Source organism: Phyllobates terribilis, unplaced genomic scaffold (genome assembly GCF_046119375.1).
Source record: "Phyllobates terribilis strain yellow unplaced genomic scaffold, ASM4611937v1 Scaffold_3__8_contigs__length_932513732, whole genome shotgun sequence".
Classification (NCBI taxonomy): Eukaryota; Metazoa; Chordata; class Amphibia; order Anura; family Dendrobatidae; genus Phyllobates; species Phyllobates terribilis.
Window position 1 is genome coordinate 485,296,624 of NW_027362763.1, and position 22,162 is coordinate 485,318,785.

The following is a 22,162-nucleotide window of genomic DNA, read 5'->3' on the forward strand; positions in this document are numbered from 1 at the left end:
AGATAATACTCAGTTTCTTCCTGAAAATGATTGCAATCACAAATTCTTTGGTATTATTATCTACATTTAATTTGTCTTCAATGAAAAAACACAAAAAGAATTGTCCTAAAGCCAAATTGGATATAATTCCACACCAAGCCTAAAAAAGGGGGTGGACAAAAGTATTGGCACTGTTTGAAAAATCATGTGATGCTTCTCTAATTTGTGTAATTAACAGCACCTGTAACTTATCTGTGGCACCTAACAGGTGTTGGCAATAACTAAATCACACTTGCAGCCAGTTAACATGGATGAAAGTTGACTCAACCTCTGTCCTGTGTCCTTGTGTGTAGCACATTGAGCATGGAGAAAAGAAAGAAGACCAAAGAACTGTCTGAGGACTTGAGAAACCAAATTGTGAGGAAGCATGAGCAATCTCAAGGCTACAAGTCCATCTCCAAAGACCTGAATGTTCCTGTGTCTTCCGTGCGCAGTGTCATCAAGAAGTTTAAAGCCCATGGCACTGTGGCTAACCTCCCTAGATGTGGACGGAAAAGAAAAATTGACAAGAGATTTCAACGCAAGATTGTGCGGATGGTGGATAAAGAACCTCGACTAACATCCAAACAAGTTCAAGCTGCCCTGCAGTCCGAGGGTACAACAGTGTCAATCCGTACTATCCGTCGTCGTCTGAATGAAAAGGGACTGTATGGTAGGATACCTAGGAAGACCCCACTTCTTACCCCGAGACATAAAAAAGCCAGGCTGGAGTTTTCCAAAACTTACCTGAGAAAGCCTAAAACGTTTTGGAAGAATGTTCTCTGGTCAGATGAGACAAAAGTAGATCTTTTTGGGAAAAAGCATCATCATAGAGTGTACAGGAAAAAAAAGAGACATTCAAAGAAAAGAACACAGTCCCTGCAGTCAAACATGGCGGAGGTTCCCTGATGTTTTGGGGTTGCTTTGTTGCTCTGGCACTGGACTGCTTGACCGTGTGCATGGCATTATGAAGTCTGAAGACTACCAACAAATTTTGCAGCATAATGTAGGGCCCAGTGTGAGAAAGCTGGGTCTCCCTCAGAGGTCATGGGTCTTCCAGCAGGACAATGTCCCAAAACACACTTCCAAAAGCACTATAAAATGGTTTGAGAGAAAGCACTGGAGACTTCTAAGGTGGCCAGCAATGAGTCCAGACCTGAATCCCATAGAACACCTGTGGAGAGATCTCAACATGGCAGTTTGGAGAAGGCACCCTTCAAATATCAGGGACCTGGAGCAGTTTGCCAAAGAAGAATGGTCTACAATTCCAGCAGAGCATTGTAAGAAACTCATTGATGGTTACCGGAAGCAGTTGTTCGCAGTTATTTTGGCTAAAGGTTGTGCAACCTAGTATTAGGCTGAGGGTGCCAATACTTTTGTCTGGCCCATTTTTGGAGTTTTGTGTGAAATGATCAATGATTTGATTTATGCTTCATTCTCTTTTGTGTTTTTTCCTTGCAAGCAAATTAAATGAAGATAATAATACCAAAGAATTTGTGATTGCAATCAGTTTCAGGAAGAAACTGAGCATTATCTGACAGAATTGCAGGGGTGTCAATACTTTTGGCCACCACTGTATAGTGTTTGAATTTGCCGTGTTCAGCGAATTCTTTAAAATTGAAAAAGAATTTGATTTGTATTTAATCAATTTGCTCATTTCTCCAAAATTTATATTCAGCAAAAGTAAAAGCAAACAAACATAATCATAGCAGTAAATTGACTCAAACTTATAAAATGAGTATACTGGCTTCATAATAAATGAAAAAAATCATACTGATATTTCTAGCACGTATTTTCTGCTACTGAATTTTTCTTACATTATATGATTTATATAAAACACCATAAAACGCATCTGTTATATAAACCTGTGTTCTAATGTGTACTGCAATCATTTTCATTAGATTATCTAGTAAGAAGTCAAGACTTCATTATTGAGCACATCATACATCCTTAGATATGGAAGCACATAATAAACATCACTTTGACTCAGACGATCAGACACGATTGTTCCGACCTGTTAATCATTAATGCTGCTGATCTGATCACCACCATTTTTTCTATCTTTTTAAGACAACAGATAACCCAATTCACTGCCGCTACGTCACATCCAGTTCAATTATCTCTGCCCCTACTTGACTTTTTGTCAAAATAAAAGCACCTAGAAATCAAGGCACCAACCTGTTGATGAACAACTGCCTTTCGTTTGATAGGAGATTTATGCCAACAAAAGGGCGTGTTTATAGATATACTTTAAAAAAGCAAGCAATGGCAAACCATTCTGTATGGTCTTTGTCAGACCTGAAAAGCAAATAGCCCACGAAGCCTCTGGAGCATTATGCAAAGAGAGAGCAGAAGCTCAGATCATTTATAACTCTCTGGATCTTCTAGGAGAACATTCACTTGTATTTATCGTATTAAACCCATATATTGATGCCTTCTTCTGGGAATGATCTTTGAACTCTATTCACACTGAACTTGTGCTGTGGACTACTTTTGATACATTTAATGATTAAAAAAAACGTATAGCTCGTAGCATGCCAACTGAGCAGTTTTCTGAGACACCGGAAGGAGAGTGCCCTTTCCAGAATGGTGAATCTCACAAAAAGAATAACCCAAGGATAGAGGACAACTATGGGACAATGGTAGTAAAAGAACTGTCATTTCCTCAGGGATTATGTAATGAAGACGAAGATCAAATTATGATGACTCCAGAGGAAGAAGAAACATCTAACTGCATTGGAATAAAAACAGGTATCAACATTATTATTATTATTATTATTATTATTATTATTATTATATGCATATACATATTTTCATTATTATGAACACATGTATTATTATTACTATTATTATATGTAATATAGATATTTTAATTATTAGGAATACATGTATAGTAATATAATAATAATTATTATTATTTATTATTATTCATTTTATTGTACGGTGAAACTCTTCAAGGTGAACATTCGTAATTGTGTATGATTTCTAAATGTAATATATTTTTTGCATCTAATTTAATTTCCTTTGCTATTAAGAATAATTATTCTCAGTATAAGAGATTATGTTCATAGCTAGATTATGCCACCATATTATACAAAGTCACAAGAAGGACTTCACAGAGGTGCATGGACTTTCCACTAGCCTTCTTAATGCTTCAATTTCAAGTGTAGACAGAGTTTTATTTCTGATGGATTGTGTAAAGTTCGGAGCATGATCCATTTAGAGGTGTTGTATGGCTCTGTACCAAAGGATCTATACAGCAACCGCACCAATGTTCAAGAGCACTATGTATAATCCCAAAAGCTATTTCATAATTGTGTTCTGAATGGGAAACGAACACAAGCTGAATAAATGTATTGACTCGATGCTTTTGTTACTGTCTATATGTAGAACTGCACATGGCAAATGACACATTTTCATCAGACGATGAAGATTTGGATATTATTTATAGGAAAAACAGTACAATGTGCAACAAGACCTCTCAGAAGAAATCAATCACACAGATTATTAAGGATAAAAAGAAGCAGACACAACTTACTTTACAGTGGTGAGTATAGTGTCCTTCCATGTGCACCAGCCTTTAAGGTCAGAGAGTAAAACAGTCTGAAATATATGGGTACTGGAAACGTATGAATAAATGATAGGTGTACCTGTACTGTTAATAACAAAAAGGCCCAAACTGTGCAGCTAATATAATGACACTAGATATACATGCAACGGTTTGCATGGTTCAAATCATGAATCGTGATAGATCTATTCTGGTTGCCTGTTTCGGAAAGTCTCTTTTCAGACTTAAATGGCTTCTCACCAAAAGAGCATCTTTTTCATACAGTATTATATGTATGTGGTGCACTAAAAAGTGATGGATCTTGTTCTTGTTCTCAGCACTGCACTCAATGTTGCAGGACATCCATGCACTGTCAAGATCCATCATATTACTGCTCCATATATTCTTGATACTAGTTCCACTTTGGTATACAGAATGGAAAGCACAGCAGAAGACTTCTGTGATATTATCTGACACTTTACTATAAGATCATGTATAGGTTTGTTTCATTCCATAGGTTCACATGGCTATAATGAAGTATCTTTTAGATAGGATACTTTATTATGATTGCTGTGCAGATAAGTGCCCTTTACTGACCCTATTATGCTATCAATCTGGGTCCAAACAATCCTGCCTATGATGCCCTGTTGTTTTGTTTTTCTCTTCCATATATGATATATTACTTTTTGAAATAAAAGCTGCTGGCACAGTCACACATACGGACAATAAAAGTATAATTTATCTATTCTGTATGTAAGCAATTAATAGGCAGATATTTGTACTGGTACATATAAAAGTGACTTGTCGTTACAGGCTAGAGGAGAATTATATTGTATGTGAAGGAGTTTGCTTGCCTCGATGCATATTATATGCTCACTATTTAGACTTCTGCAGAAAGGAGAAATTGGAGCCAGCATGTGCGGCAACTTTTGGAAAGGTATGTACTTCATTCTTTACTGTGGAACCTTTTTAGGTATATTCACAAGACAAGCAAAGTTCCCAAGACTTTCAATGTGTGAACATGCCCTTTTAGTTCAAAACATATTTGAATTTATTATGACTGTAGAAATGTTGACGCAATTGGTGAACTAGATCACAGACATGCAGAATAGTGTGAAAGGTTGTAGATTTCATCAAAAGAATTACATTGTAATGCCGAATGCATGCTATATTTCACAATTTATACCAATATAGTCAGTGCTGCGTACAAATTGTCATTACTCACATCAGTTCCTGTCCCCAATTGGGCTAAATGAATTACAAAAAAGGTTCAAAGAAGGAACTTGGTCTTTCTTCTGGTGCGTTCCTCTTAGAAGATGCCACAAACTAAGGAAAAAAGTTTATGTGGAACCCAAAAAGACAGACTAAATAGGCCTGGCGTCTTTTGTAGACATTGTGCACATACCCATAGGCTAAGATCCAACTATGATTTTTCGTTGAGTTTTTGACACTGTTGTAATTTTGCTGCACAGAAAACACAGTTCCAGTAAAGCAAATGGGATTCATATAAAACTCATGCCCACTGTGCTTTTTTTATGCTGTGTAAAGTCACTCATGCATGTAATCCACACATGACTATATAAATAAGGTTTTTTCAAAGCGAAATACCAGGAAATATCAAAACAAAGCAGCTTTATTTAAAATACGTCATAGCAAAAATAGACAAAAACTGCAGCGTCAAAAAAGCGGAAAAAAAATGCATGTCAAACAACGCACTCAAAAAGCAATGAAAAGAAGCAAGTAAACTAATTCATATATCCTTAGGTTATGATAAGTTTTTGGTGACATTTTGACTTTGTGTATTTTTGATGCTGGAAAAATGCAGTGTATTACAATTCCAACAAAATGGATGGGATTTATAGAAATCTCATATCCACTGTGCTGTTTTTTTTTTTTACGCTGCGTAAACTGACCGGTGGTGTGTGATTGAAATCCACAACATGTCAATTTCTTTTGCAGATATGCTGATATTTATTTGCAGATTGTATTAGTTGCTGAAAATCTGCAGGTAAAAAAATGCATGTAATCTGCACATGACTGTATCTATGAAGTTGTGTCAAAATCAAATACCAGGAAGGATCAAAAACAAAGCAAACATAACATACCAAAAAAAAAAAGCCAAAAAATTGAAAAATGCAATAAAAATGCATGAAAAACGCACTGAAAATACAATGAAAAAAATGCAAGTAGCCTAATAGGTGCCGAAATGTTGTAGAAAATCTGGCACATCAACATCTTACCAAATACTCATTTTGAGAACTTTATTTTTTACATGGACCGACCAGCGGCACGATAAAACTTTTACCAATTGTCAGTCGTATAAATTCCTGTTTACACAGGAAGACCAAAGAAAACGATGTGCATTAATTGATCTATACTAGATCGCCCAGCGAACATAGGCTGCCATAGTTCTTAGCAGTGCAAGTCCAGTTTAAAACAGGTCGATGCACCACCGAAAGCAATGATTTTTTGTGCTGCACAAAAGATCATTCACCTGATGAACTAGTGTTTTGATCCTTCATCGGTTGATATGTGCCTCTGTGTTGCTTTTAGTCAGGCCTGGTTACAGCCGCCACTCTATATATTTAGATTGGTGACTGAACCATACCAGCACCGCCCGTTGACTGAAATCGGAAGACTGCCGGTGGGAATAAAGTTCATTTTCTCCCCGCAACGTTTGCCTAAGTGCAGGTGTGGGCAGGGTAATAATGCTATTAACCTGCAGATAAAGCCCATATCTGCAAGTTAATAGCGTTTTTTCTACCTTTTGAGTGCATTTTTTTACATGTGTTTTTTAAACTGCGTTTTAAACAAAGCTACTTTGTTTTTGATATTTCCTGGTATTTGCCAAAACTTTTTTTCAGGTGCGGATTACATGCATTTTTGATGTGTTTTCGCCATGGAAGCTCACTAAAATGCATGTGCATTTTTTACTGTGGGTTTTCCCCAACTAATGCAAGTCTATGTGAAAATCTGCACATAAAAGTCAGTGTACCTGTAAAAGAAATTGACATGTTCCGAATTTGAAATTCACATCACAGGTCAGTTTACGCTGATTAAAAAAGAAACACAGTGGGCATGAGATTTCTGTAAATCCCATCCATGTTGCTTGAACTATAAAGCACTGGATTTTTTTAACCAAAAACTCATTATGAGCACACAGCCTTAGGCCACGGCCCCACTATCAGTATTTGGTCAGTATTCGGTCAGTATTTTTTCTCAGGAGTGGGAGCCAAAACCAGGTGAGGAACAATCAGAGAAAAGGTATAATAGAATCAAGTCACCAATTCTGCATTTATCACCCGCTCCTGGTTTTGGCTCCCACTCCTGAGAAAAAATACTGACCAAATACTGACTAAATACTAATAGTGGGCTGTGGCCTTATTGTCCAAGACCTCCAGTGTTCCTGTGTTCTTTCCTCCATACAACTAAAGAGTTATTCAATTAATTAGTTCAAAATGAACCAATTAATATAAGCAAAAGATATAAGAATGAATAGGGAGAACTATTGACATGGGAAGTGCTTGTGTAGCCTTTTAATGTCAAAAACTATGTTGTCTATCTATTAGTGTTGAGCGAGCACTAAAATGCTCGGGTGCTCGAAGCTCGGGCCGAGCTCGCCGTGATACTCGGATGCTCGACCCGAGCAACGAGCCCAATGTTAGTCTATGGGAGACTCGAGCATTTTTGCGGCGGCTCCCCCGGCAGTCTTTTAAAAGCCTAACAAGTGCCCAAAACGATAGTGACAGTGCTCAAATGACATGGGGACAGCATGGGGATCGCCCCAGGAAGCATTTCTGACCCCCAGGTCACTGCTGTCAACAACGTGGTCAGAGGTATTAAGCCACTTTTACAGGCTCACAATAAAATGTTCAAAAACGAAAGTGAAAGTGCTTTCCTGTGAAATATGTTAAGGATAGTGTTGAGCGATACCTTCCGATATCAGGAAATATCGTATCGGATTGGATCGGTCCGATACCCAAAAAGTATCGTATATCGCCGATTCCGATACCGGAAACCAATGCAAGTCAATGGGACACAAATATCGGAATGAATATAAACCCTTTCTTTCCTTGGAGGTTAATTCTACATGAAGGAAAACAACTAAGAATAATGTAGAATGTATTACGCGAAGAGCCGGCAATTCATCAGCGGCATACACCGGTACCCGACAATTTACAACAGAAAGAATAGAGCTTCACACATAGATTAGATAGATAGAAACATGTCAGTCACATATATAAGAAGTACAGTGACAGTGTTGCTTACTGTACTTGTCATTTAGTGTAAAGGATTTATTTAAAAATATAATAGTGTTTTCATGCACTGTCTCTTTAAAAAAGCCGGCCGGCAATTCAGCAGCGGTACCCGACAATTTAGAATAGAAGGAATATAGAATCATACATAGATTAGATAGATAGAAACATGTCAGTCACATATATATGAAGTACAGTGACAGTGTTGATTACTGTACTTGTCATTTAGTGTTAAAATGAAGGATTTATTTAAAAAAATATTGGCGTGGGGTTCCCCTTAATTTTAGTCTCTAGCGGAGGTTAAGCAGACGGCTGGGGCAGATGTGTGAAGCCTGGAAAGGGGGTAATACCCACGGAGCTTCCCAGGCTACTAATATCAGACCCCAGCTGAATAACTAGCCTTTACTAGCTATTAAAATGGGGGACCCCCTCAAAAAAATGACGTGGGGTCCCCCCTAATTTAATAGCTAGCAAAGGCTAGGCAGACAGCTGGGGGCTGATATTAACAGCCCAGGAAGGGTGCCATGAATATTGGCCCCCTCCCAGGCTAGAAACACCAGCCGTCAGCTGCCCCAGAAATGGCGCATCCATAGGATGCGCCAATTCTGGCACTTAGCCTCGCTCTTCCCACTGCCCTGTAGCGGTGGCAGTGGGGTAATAGGGTTGGGGTTGATGTCAGCTTATATTGCCAGCTGACATCAAGCCCAGGATAGTAATGGAGAGGCGTTTATAAGACACCCCCATTACTAACCCCATAGTCAAAGTTAAAAAAAACAACACAAACACCCAGAATAAAGTCCTTTAATTGAAATAAACACACAATTCTTTTTTGTTCTAAATTAAACTCTACTTACCATCACGCCCATTCCAGCTGAAGCCAACGATCACCTGCAATAAAAGAAAAATAATAAAGCAACCTCATCCTTACCTTTCCATGGTTCCCAGGACAGCTTCAGCTCTGCTACATCGAGATGACAGGCTGGATCGCAGCAGAACGCTGCCATCCAGCCTGTCATCCCGCAGACACTGAGAAGCGCAGGCATGTTTGCGCTCCTCAGTGTCTCTCTGTGACGGCATAAAGATGAGCCGAGGTCATGTCCAATGAACTCGGCTCACCTCATGCACGTCACTGACAGCGTGGGAAAATTCTCCTGCACTCAGCGCTTCAACGTGAGAATTTTCCCACGCTGTCAGTGATGTGCATGAGGTGAGCTGAGTTCATTGGACATGACCTCACCTCATTCACGTCACTGACAGCGTGGGAAAATTCTCACGCTGAAGCGCTGAGTGCAGGAGAATTTTCCCACGCTGTCAGTGACGTGCATGAGGTGAGCCGAGTTCATTGGACATGACCTCGGCTCATCTTTATGCCGTCACAGAGAGACACTGAGGAGCGCAAGCATGCCTGCGCTTCTCAGTGTCTGCGGGATGACAGGCTGGATGGCAGCGTTCTGCTGCGGTCCAGCCTGTCATCTCGATGTAGCAGAGCTGAAGCTGTCGTGGGAACCATGGAAAGGTAAGGATGAGGCTGCTTTATTATTTTTCTTTTATTGCAGGAGATCGTTGGCTTCAGCTGGAATGGGCGTGATGGTAAGTATAGTTTAATTTAGAACAATAAAGAATTGTGTGTTTATTTCAATTAAAGGACTTTTTTCTGGGTGTTGTGTTTTTTTTAAATACTTTACTAGAAATTCATGGCGGTCATGTCTAATATTGGCGTGACCCCATGAATTTCGGGCTTAGGGCCAGCTGATAATGCCAAGCTGGACTTAACCCCTTTATTACCCAGTGAGCCACCGCACCAGGGCCCTGGATGAGTTGGGTACAGCGCCAGAAGATGGCGCTTCTATGAGTGGCTGTGGACTGCAATTTGCAGCGGGTGGGGTCCAGAAAGCTTGGGCCTCCCTGCGCTGCGGATTCCAGCCCCCAGCTGCCTAGTTGTACCTGGCTGGACACAAAAATAGGGCGAAGCCCCACATCAATTTTTTTTAAATTATTTCATTAAATAATTTTTTAAAAAAAGGGCTTACCTATATTGTTGTGTCCGGCCAGGTACAAATAGGCAGCTGGTGGTTGGGCGCAGCCCGTTCCTGCCTGCTGTACCTGGCTGGACACAAATATAGGGCGAAGCCCCACATCAATTTTTTTTTAATTATTTCATGAATTTCCACAGCCACCCCAGAAAATGGCGCATTCATAGAAGCTGGATGCTGTACCTGGCTGGCATACAAAAATATGGCAAAGCCCACGTCAAAATTTTTGGGAAAAATTTATTAAAAAATAAATAAGAATTTAGGGACTGCATCTTTATTAACTCCTCAAATGTCATTTAGTGTTAAAATAAAGGATTTATTTAAAAAAAAATTGGTGTGGGATCCCCCATAATTTTAGGCTCTAGCGGATGTTAAGCAGACGGCTGGGGCAGATGTTTGAAGCCTGGGAAGTGGGTAATACCCACGGAGCTTCCCAGACTACTAATATCAGCCCCCAGCTGAATACCTTGCCTTTACTAGCTATTAAAATGGGGGACCCCCCCAAAAAATGACGTGGGGTACCCCATATTTAATAGCTAGCAAAGGCTAGGCAGACAGCTGGGGGCTGATATTAATAGCCCAGGAAGGGTGCCATGAATATTGGCCCCCTCCCAGGCTAGAAACACCAGCCGTCAGCCGCCCCAGAAATGGCGCATCCATAGGATGCGCCAACTCTGGCACTTAGCCTCGCTCTTCCACGCTGCCCTGGTGCGGTGGCAGGGGGTATTAGGGTTGGGGTTTATGTCAGCGCCAGCTGCCATGAAGCCCAGGTTAGTAATGATGGGCGTCTATAAGACACCCCCATTACTAACCTACAAAGTGTTAAAAAGAAAAAACACACTACACCCAGAAAAAAATAATTTATTTGAAATAAAACACACAATTTTATTTAATTCTTAGTTTACTAAAAAAAAATAGTTACCTCTCCACGTTCCTGCGCTTATCTCCCATGCACAGCTGTCACATCTGGAGATGGTGACAGCTGTGCATGGCTGCTGTAAGCTCACACTGCCGGGAACACGTCCGCTCCCGGCAGCGGGAGCCACTGACTGAGGTCACCGGAGTGCATTCAGGCAGCGCAGCTCCGGAGACCTCCTTTACGGCACTGCTGTACCGTGGGAATTTCTCACGATACAGCAGGGCTGTAAAGGAGCTAACCGGAGCAGCGCTGCCTGAACTCCGGCGAACCCGCTTATGCAATGACGGGGCTGCTTTACGGCCCCATCATTCTAGCGGCGGCAGCGGTTCAGAGCGGTCACATTCTATGTGGCTGCTCTAAACTGGAGATCATCGTGGGACACTCGTGGACTACTACGGAGGGGTAAGGATAAGGTTGTGGTTTATTATTTTATATTTTATTACAGGAGATCGATGGCTTCGGTGAATTAGGTGTCTAGGTGAGTATAGGTGTAGTTTTTTATTTTTTAGTTTATTTTAGGTGGCGATCGGCAGGGACAGGTAATGTATGAATTAATTTATTTTAGGTAACCACTGGCCACCAATGACATGTATTTAAAATTTATTGGGGACACAGTAGGGCAATTTAAATAGCAGGATCAGGCTGATGGGAACTACTGCTCCCATCGAGCTGATCCTGCTGGCACGAGTGGACCGGGGACAGACATAGGCCGATGGGAGTAGTAGTGTCACATCGGCCTATGTCTGCCTGCACGCACACACCCGCAGACATCGCACAGACACCGCACACATTGCACAGACACCGCACACACTCGCAGACATCGCACAGACACCGCAGACATCGCACAGACACCGCGCACACCCGCACACATCGCACAGACACCGCACACACCCGCAGACATCGCACACACCCGCAGACATCACACAGACACCCCGCACACACTCGCAGACACACGCACAGACACCCACACACACCAATCATGACGGGCTGATCGTCTGGGAGGTGACGCTGTGCGGCCAGCCAATCACTGTAATGCCCACAAACAACATGGCTGCGGCATTTCAGTGACTGGCTGGCAATCCCTGCATGTTCATTGGCTCTGTAAAGAGCGACAAACATGCAGGGCGGAGACCCGAGCTCCCGCCCGAGTAACCCGGAAATGCTCGGTGCTCGCCGAACATCCCGAGTAGCGTGATGCTCGGGCGAGTACCGAGCAGTGTCGAGCATGTTCGCTCAACACTACTATCTATCTCTAGTTGTCAGCACTAGAGATGAGCGAACCCTGAACAGTTAGTGTCTGGTGCTAAACGCCGAACACGGTCTTCTTCCAGGAGTCCATTGCAATGTTCTGAGTTCAGGGGAAAGTCTGTTGCAGAGAGAAAATTTTCCAGATCAAAAGATCGGGTCCCCATATTGTTTTCAATGGGGTTGGGCTTCTGGTTGAAGTTTGCGTACAGTTCTGGTACCCAAACCGAACTTTGGAATAAAGTTTCGGTCGGGTACCAGAATCCAAACTTCCACAGGTCCGCTCATCCCTATTCAGCATGTAAAAAAGAGAGGAATAAAGAGACAGTGAATGCGGATAAGGCTGCGATGCAAAACCAAACAACCACAAAACATGCAACAGCACTCTATGAAGGCTAACATATACTGTATACAGACGTTAAGTGTGTGGATTTTAAATTGTATTACTGCTATATTTAATTTACATTTAAATGTGAGGTTCTTAGAGCACATAATGACCTAATAGTGACTTCTTCATGTAGGACCCTAAACCAAGCAGACTTATGTTTCTAGATCATAGGACAGGTAGAATCCTGTTATCTTCTGCTCTGTCTATGGTTGACATTCTGTGTTAATCTGTCTATTCTCTTATTGCCATTGAGTTTTCTGTTGGCCACTGTGTACAGTGCCACCACAAAGCATATGTAGCATTGCTGTTTTAAAATAAAAACACAGTTTCCTGGCTACCAGTTGCAAGAATAAGATTCATAATTTTGATATGGGCAAATGCATGCTTAGACAATTACTGCAACTTCAGCATTGCAACATTCAGCACAATGCTGTGGCATGGGGAAGGGTAGAAGTTTTATTTGAGAGTAGTCAGGAAAGATGCAGTGACCATGTGTAGGTACACAGGGAGCTGTATTAAACAATTAGAGGATAGCAGGCTTGTACCATCTGTAAGGAAGTGGAGGTGCTACCCACACCCATTGAAGAGATATGTGTTGTTATAAAATGCATTGCACTGTTATAAATTTGATTTTGTCTGTAAATTGCATGCGCTTGGTTGGTGAATAGATAGAGTTAACAGTTGGGACTAGCCCAGAATGGGAATGGGAATTGCTATGTGGAAAGACAGAAGATGACTTCCTGATAGTGAGTTAAAGTCCAGTGTTCTGCAAAGACAGACCTAAGGTCTGACTGTTGGCAGACTGACATGTTATAGCGTGTTTTGTGTGAAGAGTGAAGACCACAGGACATCAGATAATATGTCTTAAGGACTAAGGAAACGTGGAGAGATATTTGACGGAAAGATTTGACAGATTGGAACCTAGGTCGTAGAGGCCACCAAAATGGTACAGCACTTAACCCAAGAGAAGTAGAAGGCCCACTTAAAATGGATTCAAGGAGAAGGGATTGTATCCGCAGGACTTTAGCAAACAGTTGTCTTCAGTGAAAGGGAATTCAATTGTGTGTATTGAAAAGAAGCAATGGTCACCATATTGAGAAACTCTACGGAGAACAGTGAACTTTCAAGGGTCTATTGAGTAGTCGTATAGATGAACCTCAAGCAAAAGGGTCCTCATTAGTCAGTTGGGAGATAAGAGTAGCTGGGATCGGCCATATGTCACGGGTGTGTTGCCACGAAGATCATCACGAGTACACAGCCTGACTTCTCGCAGCTGACTTGTTGGTGCTTTGTGTTTCTCGGCAGTGAGGGAGTTAATTCTCTCTCTCTCTCTGGGCTAGATGAGGTCCAGCCTCGCCCAGCTGCAATCAATACTTCTGTAGTGAGACTCCTTCATATACCTGCTGGTCTGTTTGGGAGGTGTCGGTGAAAGCATTTCATTCAGACTGACAGAGCGGATCGTGGTGTTTGGAGTTGCTGAGATAAGTGTATTTGGAAGTGTTTTTTCCCTTTCCTCGCTTTATCATTTATCTCCTTTCCCGTTGGTTTTCCCTCTGTTGTAGTTGAGAAGTTGTTTGTATGCAAGGTGGTTTTGGTTTTTCCCTTGTACTGTCTCGTTCGTCTAAATACTGTGTTTGGGCATATTATTTCTTGTTCCCTTTGGTTGTGATCGGGGTCCTTCTCAGGACTAGATTACTGAGGTGCAGGGATCTTCAGGAGGTAGGGGTTACGCTGGCGGCCTGGACCTCTGTACCTTTAACAGTACCTCCAGGTTGAGGGATTAGTCAGGGCCCCAGCTTAGGGTCAGCTTAGGCCCCCTACCTCCAGTATACAGAGACAGCGTGACATTTTCACCGACCCACTTAGTTTTTCTCCAGCTACTATGGATCCAGTAGCCGGTCTAGCTCGGCAATTGCAGAGTTTGTCCATGGAGCTGGCGGACGTTAGGTCCAAGGTTTGGCATCCTCAGGAGCAAGCCGGACCAGAACCTAAAGTAGCTCTCCCTGATAGGTTCACTGGGGGGCGGGACAAGTTTTTTGTTTTCCGGGAGGCATGTAAATTGTACTTTCGGCTGCGGCCTCGGTCATCGGGGAGTGAAGAACAAAGGGTGGGAATTGTCATCTCGCTCCTACAAGGGGACCCACAATCTTGGGCGTTCTCTCTTCCCCCGGGTTCCCCGGCTCTCCAGTCAGTGGATAGGTTTTTCGCTGCCCTGGGACTCGTATATGATGACCCAGATCGGATCTCCCTGGCTGAGTCTAAGTTACGTAGGATCCAGCAGGGAGATCGTCCGGCGGAGGAATTCTGTTCGGAGTTCCGTAGGTGGGCCACGGACACCCAGTGGAATGACCCGGCTCTTAGGAGCCAGTTTTGTCATGGTTTATCTGACAAATTACAGGATGTGTTGGCACAGTATGACTCTCCCGTGTCTCTGGAAGCCGCTATGGCCCTCGCTATTCGCGTGGACAGACGGCTTCGGGAGAGGTGCGGGATAACTCTACCCCCTGTGATGACTCCACCTCCTACAAGGTCCCCTCATATGGTGGTTCCCCTGGTCAGTCCAGAGGAGCCTATGCAATTAGGAGGGACATCATTTTGGGGGAGGGGACCGGTGGTGCGCCATAAGGCAGGAAGGTGTTTCTTCTGCGGGAGAAAGGGACATTTTATTGGGGGGTGTCCATCCCGTCCCTTGCAGAGTGAAGAGTCGTCGGAAAACTGTTGATCCCAGGTTGTGTGGTGGACGGCAATCTGGGAGTAGGTATTTCGTCCCTAGGTTCGTCTCAGTTTCTCGTACCGGCGGAGGTGGTGGTGGGTACGAGAACTGAGAGGATATCTGTTCTTCTGGATAGTGGGGCCGGGGCTAATCTGGTTGATGCTCGGTTTGCCCGGGTTCAAGGTATGCGGTTGAGTGAGTTGGCTAAACCCATCCCCATATTCTCGATCGATGCCAGGCCTCTCGGGCAGGGAAGTTTTTTGCAAGTTGTGCATGATGTAAAACTTCAAGTGGGGGCAATACATAAAGAACTGTTGTCTTGCTACGTGTTGGAGGGTCTTCCCACTCCTATTGTGTTGGGCCTTCCTTGGTTAGCTAAGCATAACCCGGTTATTAATTGGCAAACCAGGGAGATAAGCCAATGGAGTAAATTCTGTAATAAAAACTGCATGAACATGGTCATTGGTGCGGTTACTCCTTGGGTCTTACCTCCATTTCTGGCGGACTTTGAGGATGTATTCTCGGAGAAAGGGTGTCAGGAACTACCTCCTCATCGCGTGTATGACTGTTCTGTAAAACTGCTCCCTGAGGCCAAGTTACCTAAAGCTAGGTTGTATAACCTTTCTGGTCCTGAGAGGCAGGCCATGAAGGATTATATTTCTGAAAGTCTGGCTAAGGGGCATATTAGACCTTCATCTTCACCGGTGGCTGCGGGGTTCTTCTTTGTTAAGAAGAAAGATGGAGGCCTACGCCCTTGCCTGGATTTCCGTGAACTTAATCGGATTACAGTCCGAGATCCGTATCCGCTCCCACTTATTCCCGATCTCTTTAATCAGATCGTGGGCGCCAAATGGTTTTCTAAGTTGGATCTCAGGGGGGCGTACAATCTGATTAGGATGAAGGAGGGGGATGAGTGGAAGACGGCGTTTAACACTCCGGAGGGGCATTATGAGAACCTTGTCATGCCATTCGGTCTGACTAATGCCCCGGCGGTGTTCCAACACTTTGTTAATGACATTTTTCGCCGCTTGGTGGGACAGTTTGTTGTCATATATCTGTATGATATCCTAATTTACTCGCCGGATCTGGTGTCTCATCAGGAGCACGTTAGGCAGGTGTTACAGATCTTGCGGGATAATAAACTGTATGCCAAGTGGGAAAAGTGTGTGTTCGCCGTACAGGAACTCCAGTTTTTAGGCTTCCTGGTTTCAGCGTCCGGTTTTCGTATGGACCCTGGGAAAGTGCGGGCAGTTCTTGAGTGGGATCGGCCAGAGAATCTTAAGGCACTACAACGTTTCCTGGGGTTTGCTAATTATTACCGAAAGTTCATTCGTAATTTCTCGTCCATGGTTAAGCCTCTCACTGACATGACTAAAAAGGGGACGGATTTTTCTAGGTGGTCTGACAAGGCTTGTCAAGCATTCTCCTCTTTGAAAAAATGTTTTGCCTCGGCGCCCATACTCATTCAACCTGATGCGTCTCAGCCATTCATTGTAGAGGTAGACGCTTCCGAGGTAGGGGTGGGAGCAGTATTGTCACAGGGTTCGTCCCCTGGTAAGTGGCATCCGTGCGCCTTTTTCTCTAAAAAATTGTCGTCCGCTGAGAGGAATTACGATGTCGGCAATAGGGAACTCTTGGCCATTAAGTTAGCTTTTGAGGAGTGGCGCCATTTTCTGGAGGGGGCAGTTCATCCGGTCACCGTCATCACCGATCACAAGAACCTGCTATATCTGGAGTCCGCGAAACGTCTGAATCCCAGACAAGCTAGGTGGTCATTGTTTTTTACCAGGTTTAATTTTGTCGTTACATATCGTCCTGGGTCAAAAAATGTAAAGGCGGATGCCTTATCTCGTAGTTTCCCGGGGGCCGGGAATACGGACGACCCGATTCCTATCCTTCAGGAGGGGGTGGTGGTTTCGGCAGTATGCTCTGAGCTGGAGGAGGAGGTATTGGAGGCTCAGGGGGACGCCCCTGTTGGACCTCCAGGGAGATTGTTTGTTCCAGATCAGTTGCGACAAAAGGTGATCGAGGCACACCATAACTCAGTTTTTGCAGGACACCCGGGGAGTAAAGCAACTGTGGATCTCCTCTCGCGTCGGTTTTGGTGGCCTAATTTACATAAGGAGGTGGTAACTTTTGTCGCGTCCTGTGGGGTTTGTGCGCGCTCTAAGACCTCACATACCCGTCCGTCTGGGGCCCTCTTACCTTTGAAGATCCCGGAGCGTCCTTGGACTCATCTGTCTATGGACTTTATTACGGACCTCCCTCCGTCTTCGGGTAAAACGGTCATACTCGTTGTAGTGGACAGGTTCAGCAAGATGGCACATTTTATCGCTCTTCCGGCTCTCCCTAATGCTAAAACTCTTGCGCAGGTGTTCATTGGGGAGATTGTGAGGCTTCACGGGGTACCCTCCGAGGTGGTGTCTGATCGGGGGTCTCAGTTTGTGTCTAAGTTCTGGAAGGCGTTTTGTGCACGGCGGGGGATGCAGTTGTCATTCTCATCGGCTTTTCATCCTCAGACCAATGGTCAGACGGAACGTATGAACCAGAGCTTGGAGACATATCTCCGGTGTTTTGTGTCAGAGAACCAGGAGGACTGGGCTTCTTTCTTACCTCTGGCAGAGTTTGCTTTTAATAATAGGCGGAGCGAGTCCACTGGTAAGTCCCCGTTTTTTGGGGCATATGGTTTTCACCCCCAGTTTTGTACTTTCAGTGGGGGGGGCTCTTCGGGGGTTCCTGAGGAGGAACGATTTTCCTCATCACTCGCTTCAGTATGGAGAGGGGTGCTGAAGAATCTGAATACTATGGGGAACCGATACAAACGTATGGCTGATAGGAGGAGAGTGTCTGGTCCGGACCTAAGTGTGAACGATCGGGTATGGTTGTCTACCAGGAATATAAAACTTAAGGTTCCCTCCTGGAAACTGGGTCCCAGGTTCATCGGGCCGTACAGAATCAGTTCTATTATTAATCCGGTGGCATTCCGTCTTGACCTCCCCCCTACGTTTAAAATTCACAACGTGTTTCACAGATCATTGCTTAAGAGGTATGTGGCGCCGGTGGTACCGTCACTTTTACCTCCCCCTCCAGTGGTTGTCAATGGTAACTTGGAGTTCCAGGTATCGAGGGTCATTGATTCACGCTTTAATCGCCGGTCCCTTCAGTACCTGGTTCATTGGAAGGGGTATGGTCCTGAGGAGAGGATGTGGGTTCCTGCGTCGGATATTAACGCAGACCGATTAGTTCGGGCCTTCCACACGACTCACCCGGATAAACCTGGCCCTGAGGGTCCGGAGGCCCCTCGTAGAAGGGGGGGTACTGTCACGGGTGTGTTGCCACGAAGATCATCACGAGTACACAGCCTGACTTCTCGCAGCTGACTTGTTGGTGCTTTGTGTTTCTCGGCAGTGAGGGAGTTAATTCTCTCTCTCTCTCTGGGCTAGATGAGGTCCAGCCTCGCCCAGCTGCAATCAATACTTCTGTAGTGAGACTCCTTCATATACCTGCTGGTCTGTTTGGGAGGTGTCGGTGAAAGCATTTCATTCAGACTGACAGAGCGGATCGTGGTGTTTGGAGTTGCTGAGATAAGTGTATTTGGAAGTGTTTTTTCCCTTTCCTCGCTTTATCATTTATCTCCTTTCCCGTTGTTTTCCCTCTGTTGTAGTTGAGAAGTTGTTTGTATGCAAGGTGGTTTTGGTTTTTCCCTTGTACTGTCTCGTTCGTCTAAATACTGTGTTTGGGCATATTATTTCTTGTTCCCTTTGGTTGTGATCGGGGTCCTTCTCAGGACTAGATTACTGAGGTGCAGGGATCTTCAGGAGGTAGGGGTTACGCTGGCGGCCTGGACCTCTGTACCTTTAACAGTACCTCCAGGTTGAGGGATTAGTCAGGGCCCCAGCTTAGGGTCAGCTTAGGCCCCCTACCTCCAGTATACAGAGACAGCGTGACACCATAGCATTACACCTCTACTCGTGCAGCCCTTTCAGAGGAAGACAAAATCTCCCATAACTGTTTATTGGATTGTGATGAGATGCAAGAGTGTGAAGTGCAAGAGAAATTAAGTATTACTAAATGTTACTGAGAAGTGCCTATGCCTGCTAAAATTAAGAGAAACCTTTGTGAAGAAATATGCCTATTATCTGATGTACATAGTTATTATCAAGTTCAGATTCAGTAAAAACAAGTATATTGTTGAACTTTGGTCTCCCCCAATTCGTTCTCCCCCAATTTGTTCTTTAGCATCTGGTCCTGGCCTTCCCTATATATAGTGGCTTGTGAAAGATTTCACCCTCTTGGCTTTTTACCTATTGTGTTACATTACAACCTGTGTGTAAATATTTTTGTAATTCAATTTGTGTGTGATGCATCAGCATTAAATAGTCTAAGTTGATGAAGTGAATTGAGAAAGATAAAGGCATAAATTCAATTTATGGGATCAAATAGCTAAAAATTGGCATGTGTATATGTATTCACCCCTTTTGCTATAATGCCTCTAATAATTTCTGGTGCAAGCAATTAACTTCATAAGTCTCATGCTTAGTGAAAGTAAGTCCACCTGTGTGCAATCTAAGTGTCACATGGTCTGTCAGTACACACACACCTTTTCTGAAAGGCCACAGAGGCTGCAACACCATTAAGCAAGAGACACCATTAACCAAACAACACCATGAAGACCAAGGAGATCTCCAGACCAGTCAGGGACAAAGTTGTTGAGAAGTACAAGTAAGGGTTTGGCTATAAAAAAAATCCCAATCTCTGATGATCCCCTAGAGCACCATCAAATCCATTATCATCAAATGAAAAAAACATGGTACCACAACAAACTTGCAAAGAAAGGGCCGCTCACCAAAACTCTCAGCGCGGGGAAGGAGGGCATTAATCAAAGAGGCAGCGCAAAGACCAAAAGTAACCTGAAGGAACTGCAGCATTCCCAAATAGAGACTGGAGTATCTGTTCATACGATCACAATAAGCCGTAGACACTCTATAAAGGTGGCCTGTATGGAAGAGTGGCCAGAAAAAAGCTTTTACTTACACACAAAAATTGTATGGCTCATTTTCAGTTTGCTAAAAGACAGGTGGGAGACTCCCCAAATGTATGGAGGAAGGTGCTGTGGTCAGATGAGACCAAAATTGAACTTATTGGTCGCTAAGGTAAACGTTATGTCTAATGCCAAACTAACACAGCTCATCACCCCAAGAACACCATCCCCACAGTGAAACATGGTGGTGGCAGCATCATGGTGAGGGGATATTTTTTGGCAGCAGGGACAGAGAAAATGGTCCGAGTCAAAAGGAAGATGGATGGTGTGAAATACATGGATATTCCTTAGCAAAATCTGTTTCAGTCTGTCGGCGATTTGAGACTGGGACATTGTCTTCCAATAAGACATTGACCCAAACCATACTGCTAAAGCAACACTCGAGTGGTTTAAAGGGAAATGTGTCAATTTTGGAGTGGCTTAGTCAAAGCCCAGACCTTAATCCAATTGGGAATATGTGGTCAGACTTGAAGATTGCTGTTCACCAGAGGAAACCATCTAACTTGAAGGAGATGGAGCAGTTTTACCTTGAGGAATGGGCAAAAATCTCATTGGCGAGATGTGGAAAGCTCATAGAGACTTATCCAAAGTGACTTGAAGCTGAAATTGGTGTAAAAAGAGGCAATATAAACTTCTGACTTTAGGGGGCGAATAGTTATGCATACGGAAGTTTTCAGTTATTTTGTCCTATGTTTGCTTCACAATAAAAATAAAACCAAACGTTCACAGTTGTAGGCATGTCCTTTACATGAACTGATGCAAACCCTCAAAAAAACTAGTGAAATTTCAGGTTGTGAGATACCAAAACACAAAAAATGCCAAGGGAAGTGAATGCTTTTGCAAGCCACTGTAGCGGCACCATGCAGTCTGCAGAGGTGTGACGCCCAGGTAACAAGAATGCACACACACAACCAGGACCCCCATTTTCATGTATAGTGTCGAGTCATGGAAAATGAGTACTTTGCCCACCGCTACTGTCCCATAAAATATTGCATATCCCTATCTGAAGTGCGTGTAGGCATAAGTGGACTGAGCACTACTGCTGTCATCTTCCCGAGATTTAAGTTATTTCCTGGGACAATTTATGTGTACTGGTGGAGCAGTCAAGACTTTTTTCCTACAAGTCATCTTTCAGTGTGCCTAAAGATATTTGTCATATATGTTTTAACTGCTCTACTAGGGTTTATGAGCCGCAGCATGTAAATTCCTGAAGCGGAGATGCTGAGTCTCCGCTGCAGATTTTGACCGATTGAATGTCAGCACATGCGGTGGATACGCATGTACTGACAAAACAAGTGCGGCATTAGAATGCAGCTCTTTGGAAGCAGCAAAGATTCGCTGAATCGAAAGCACTACTGATTCCTGATCGTGAGGACGTAACCTGAAGGGATGAAAAGAAGTAACAAAAGACAGAACATGTGCACAGCAATGCCATTTTTTACATTTTTGTGGCAATCTGATGGCACTTTTTCAGGGCGATTTCAGGTGGAATTTACCTGAAAAAGACATTCCATCCTGTTCACATTCCATAGGTGTAGTTATCAGCTTAGAAATCATTGCTTATATTCTTTGTTAAGCAAATTGAAAAAAAAATCCCCTATCTATGAAGGTAATTAGTTATCATAATTATCTAAAGTATATGTAGTCTGGACCATTGTGTGTAAAATGTTTACTTGGATTATTTCACTATTTGTATACTGATAGTCACTTTAACACTTTAAAGTTATCTCTTGATGACATCACTTGGTACTATTCACTAGTCAAACTTGAAAGTAAAAAAATTCTTGGTTTAACACTTTGTAGCTTTGAATACACAAGGCAAAAAAAATCATTTTAATAGTCTCCCACATAGCTGTTGTCTTTAAACCTGAACAGAATTCATCACACCATAAAATTGCACTTCACAGCCAAGATTTCTTTATTAATAGGCTGCCATCTTTTTATTTTATTTATTACATACAGTTTTCTAACCCAGTTATATTGTGGTACCTTGTTAGCCAGA

The 22,162-nt window shown here is 43.2% G+C and overlaps 1 protein-coding gene across 1 annotated transcript in view; it reads left to right on the plus strand.

The window, feature by feature from the left end:
- The first annotated feature begins 2,302 nt into the window (after positions 1–2,302).
- The window catches only part of RFX6 (regulatory factor X6), a 213,607-nt gene continuing 193,747 nt past the window's right edge, over positions 2,303–22,162 (plus strand). Inside the window, 3 exon segments of the mRNA XM_073673546.1 lie at positions 2,303–2,769; positions 3,409–3,565; positions 4,379–4,502. Of these exon segments, the coding sequence (XP_073529647.1) occupies positions 2,553–2,769; positions 3,409–3,565; positions 4,379–4,502 (498 nt within the window). The 5' untranslated portion in view covers positions 2,303–2,552.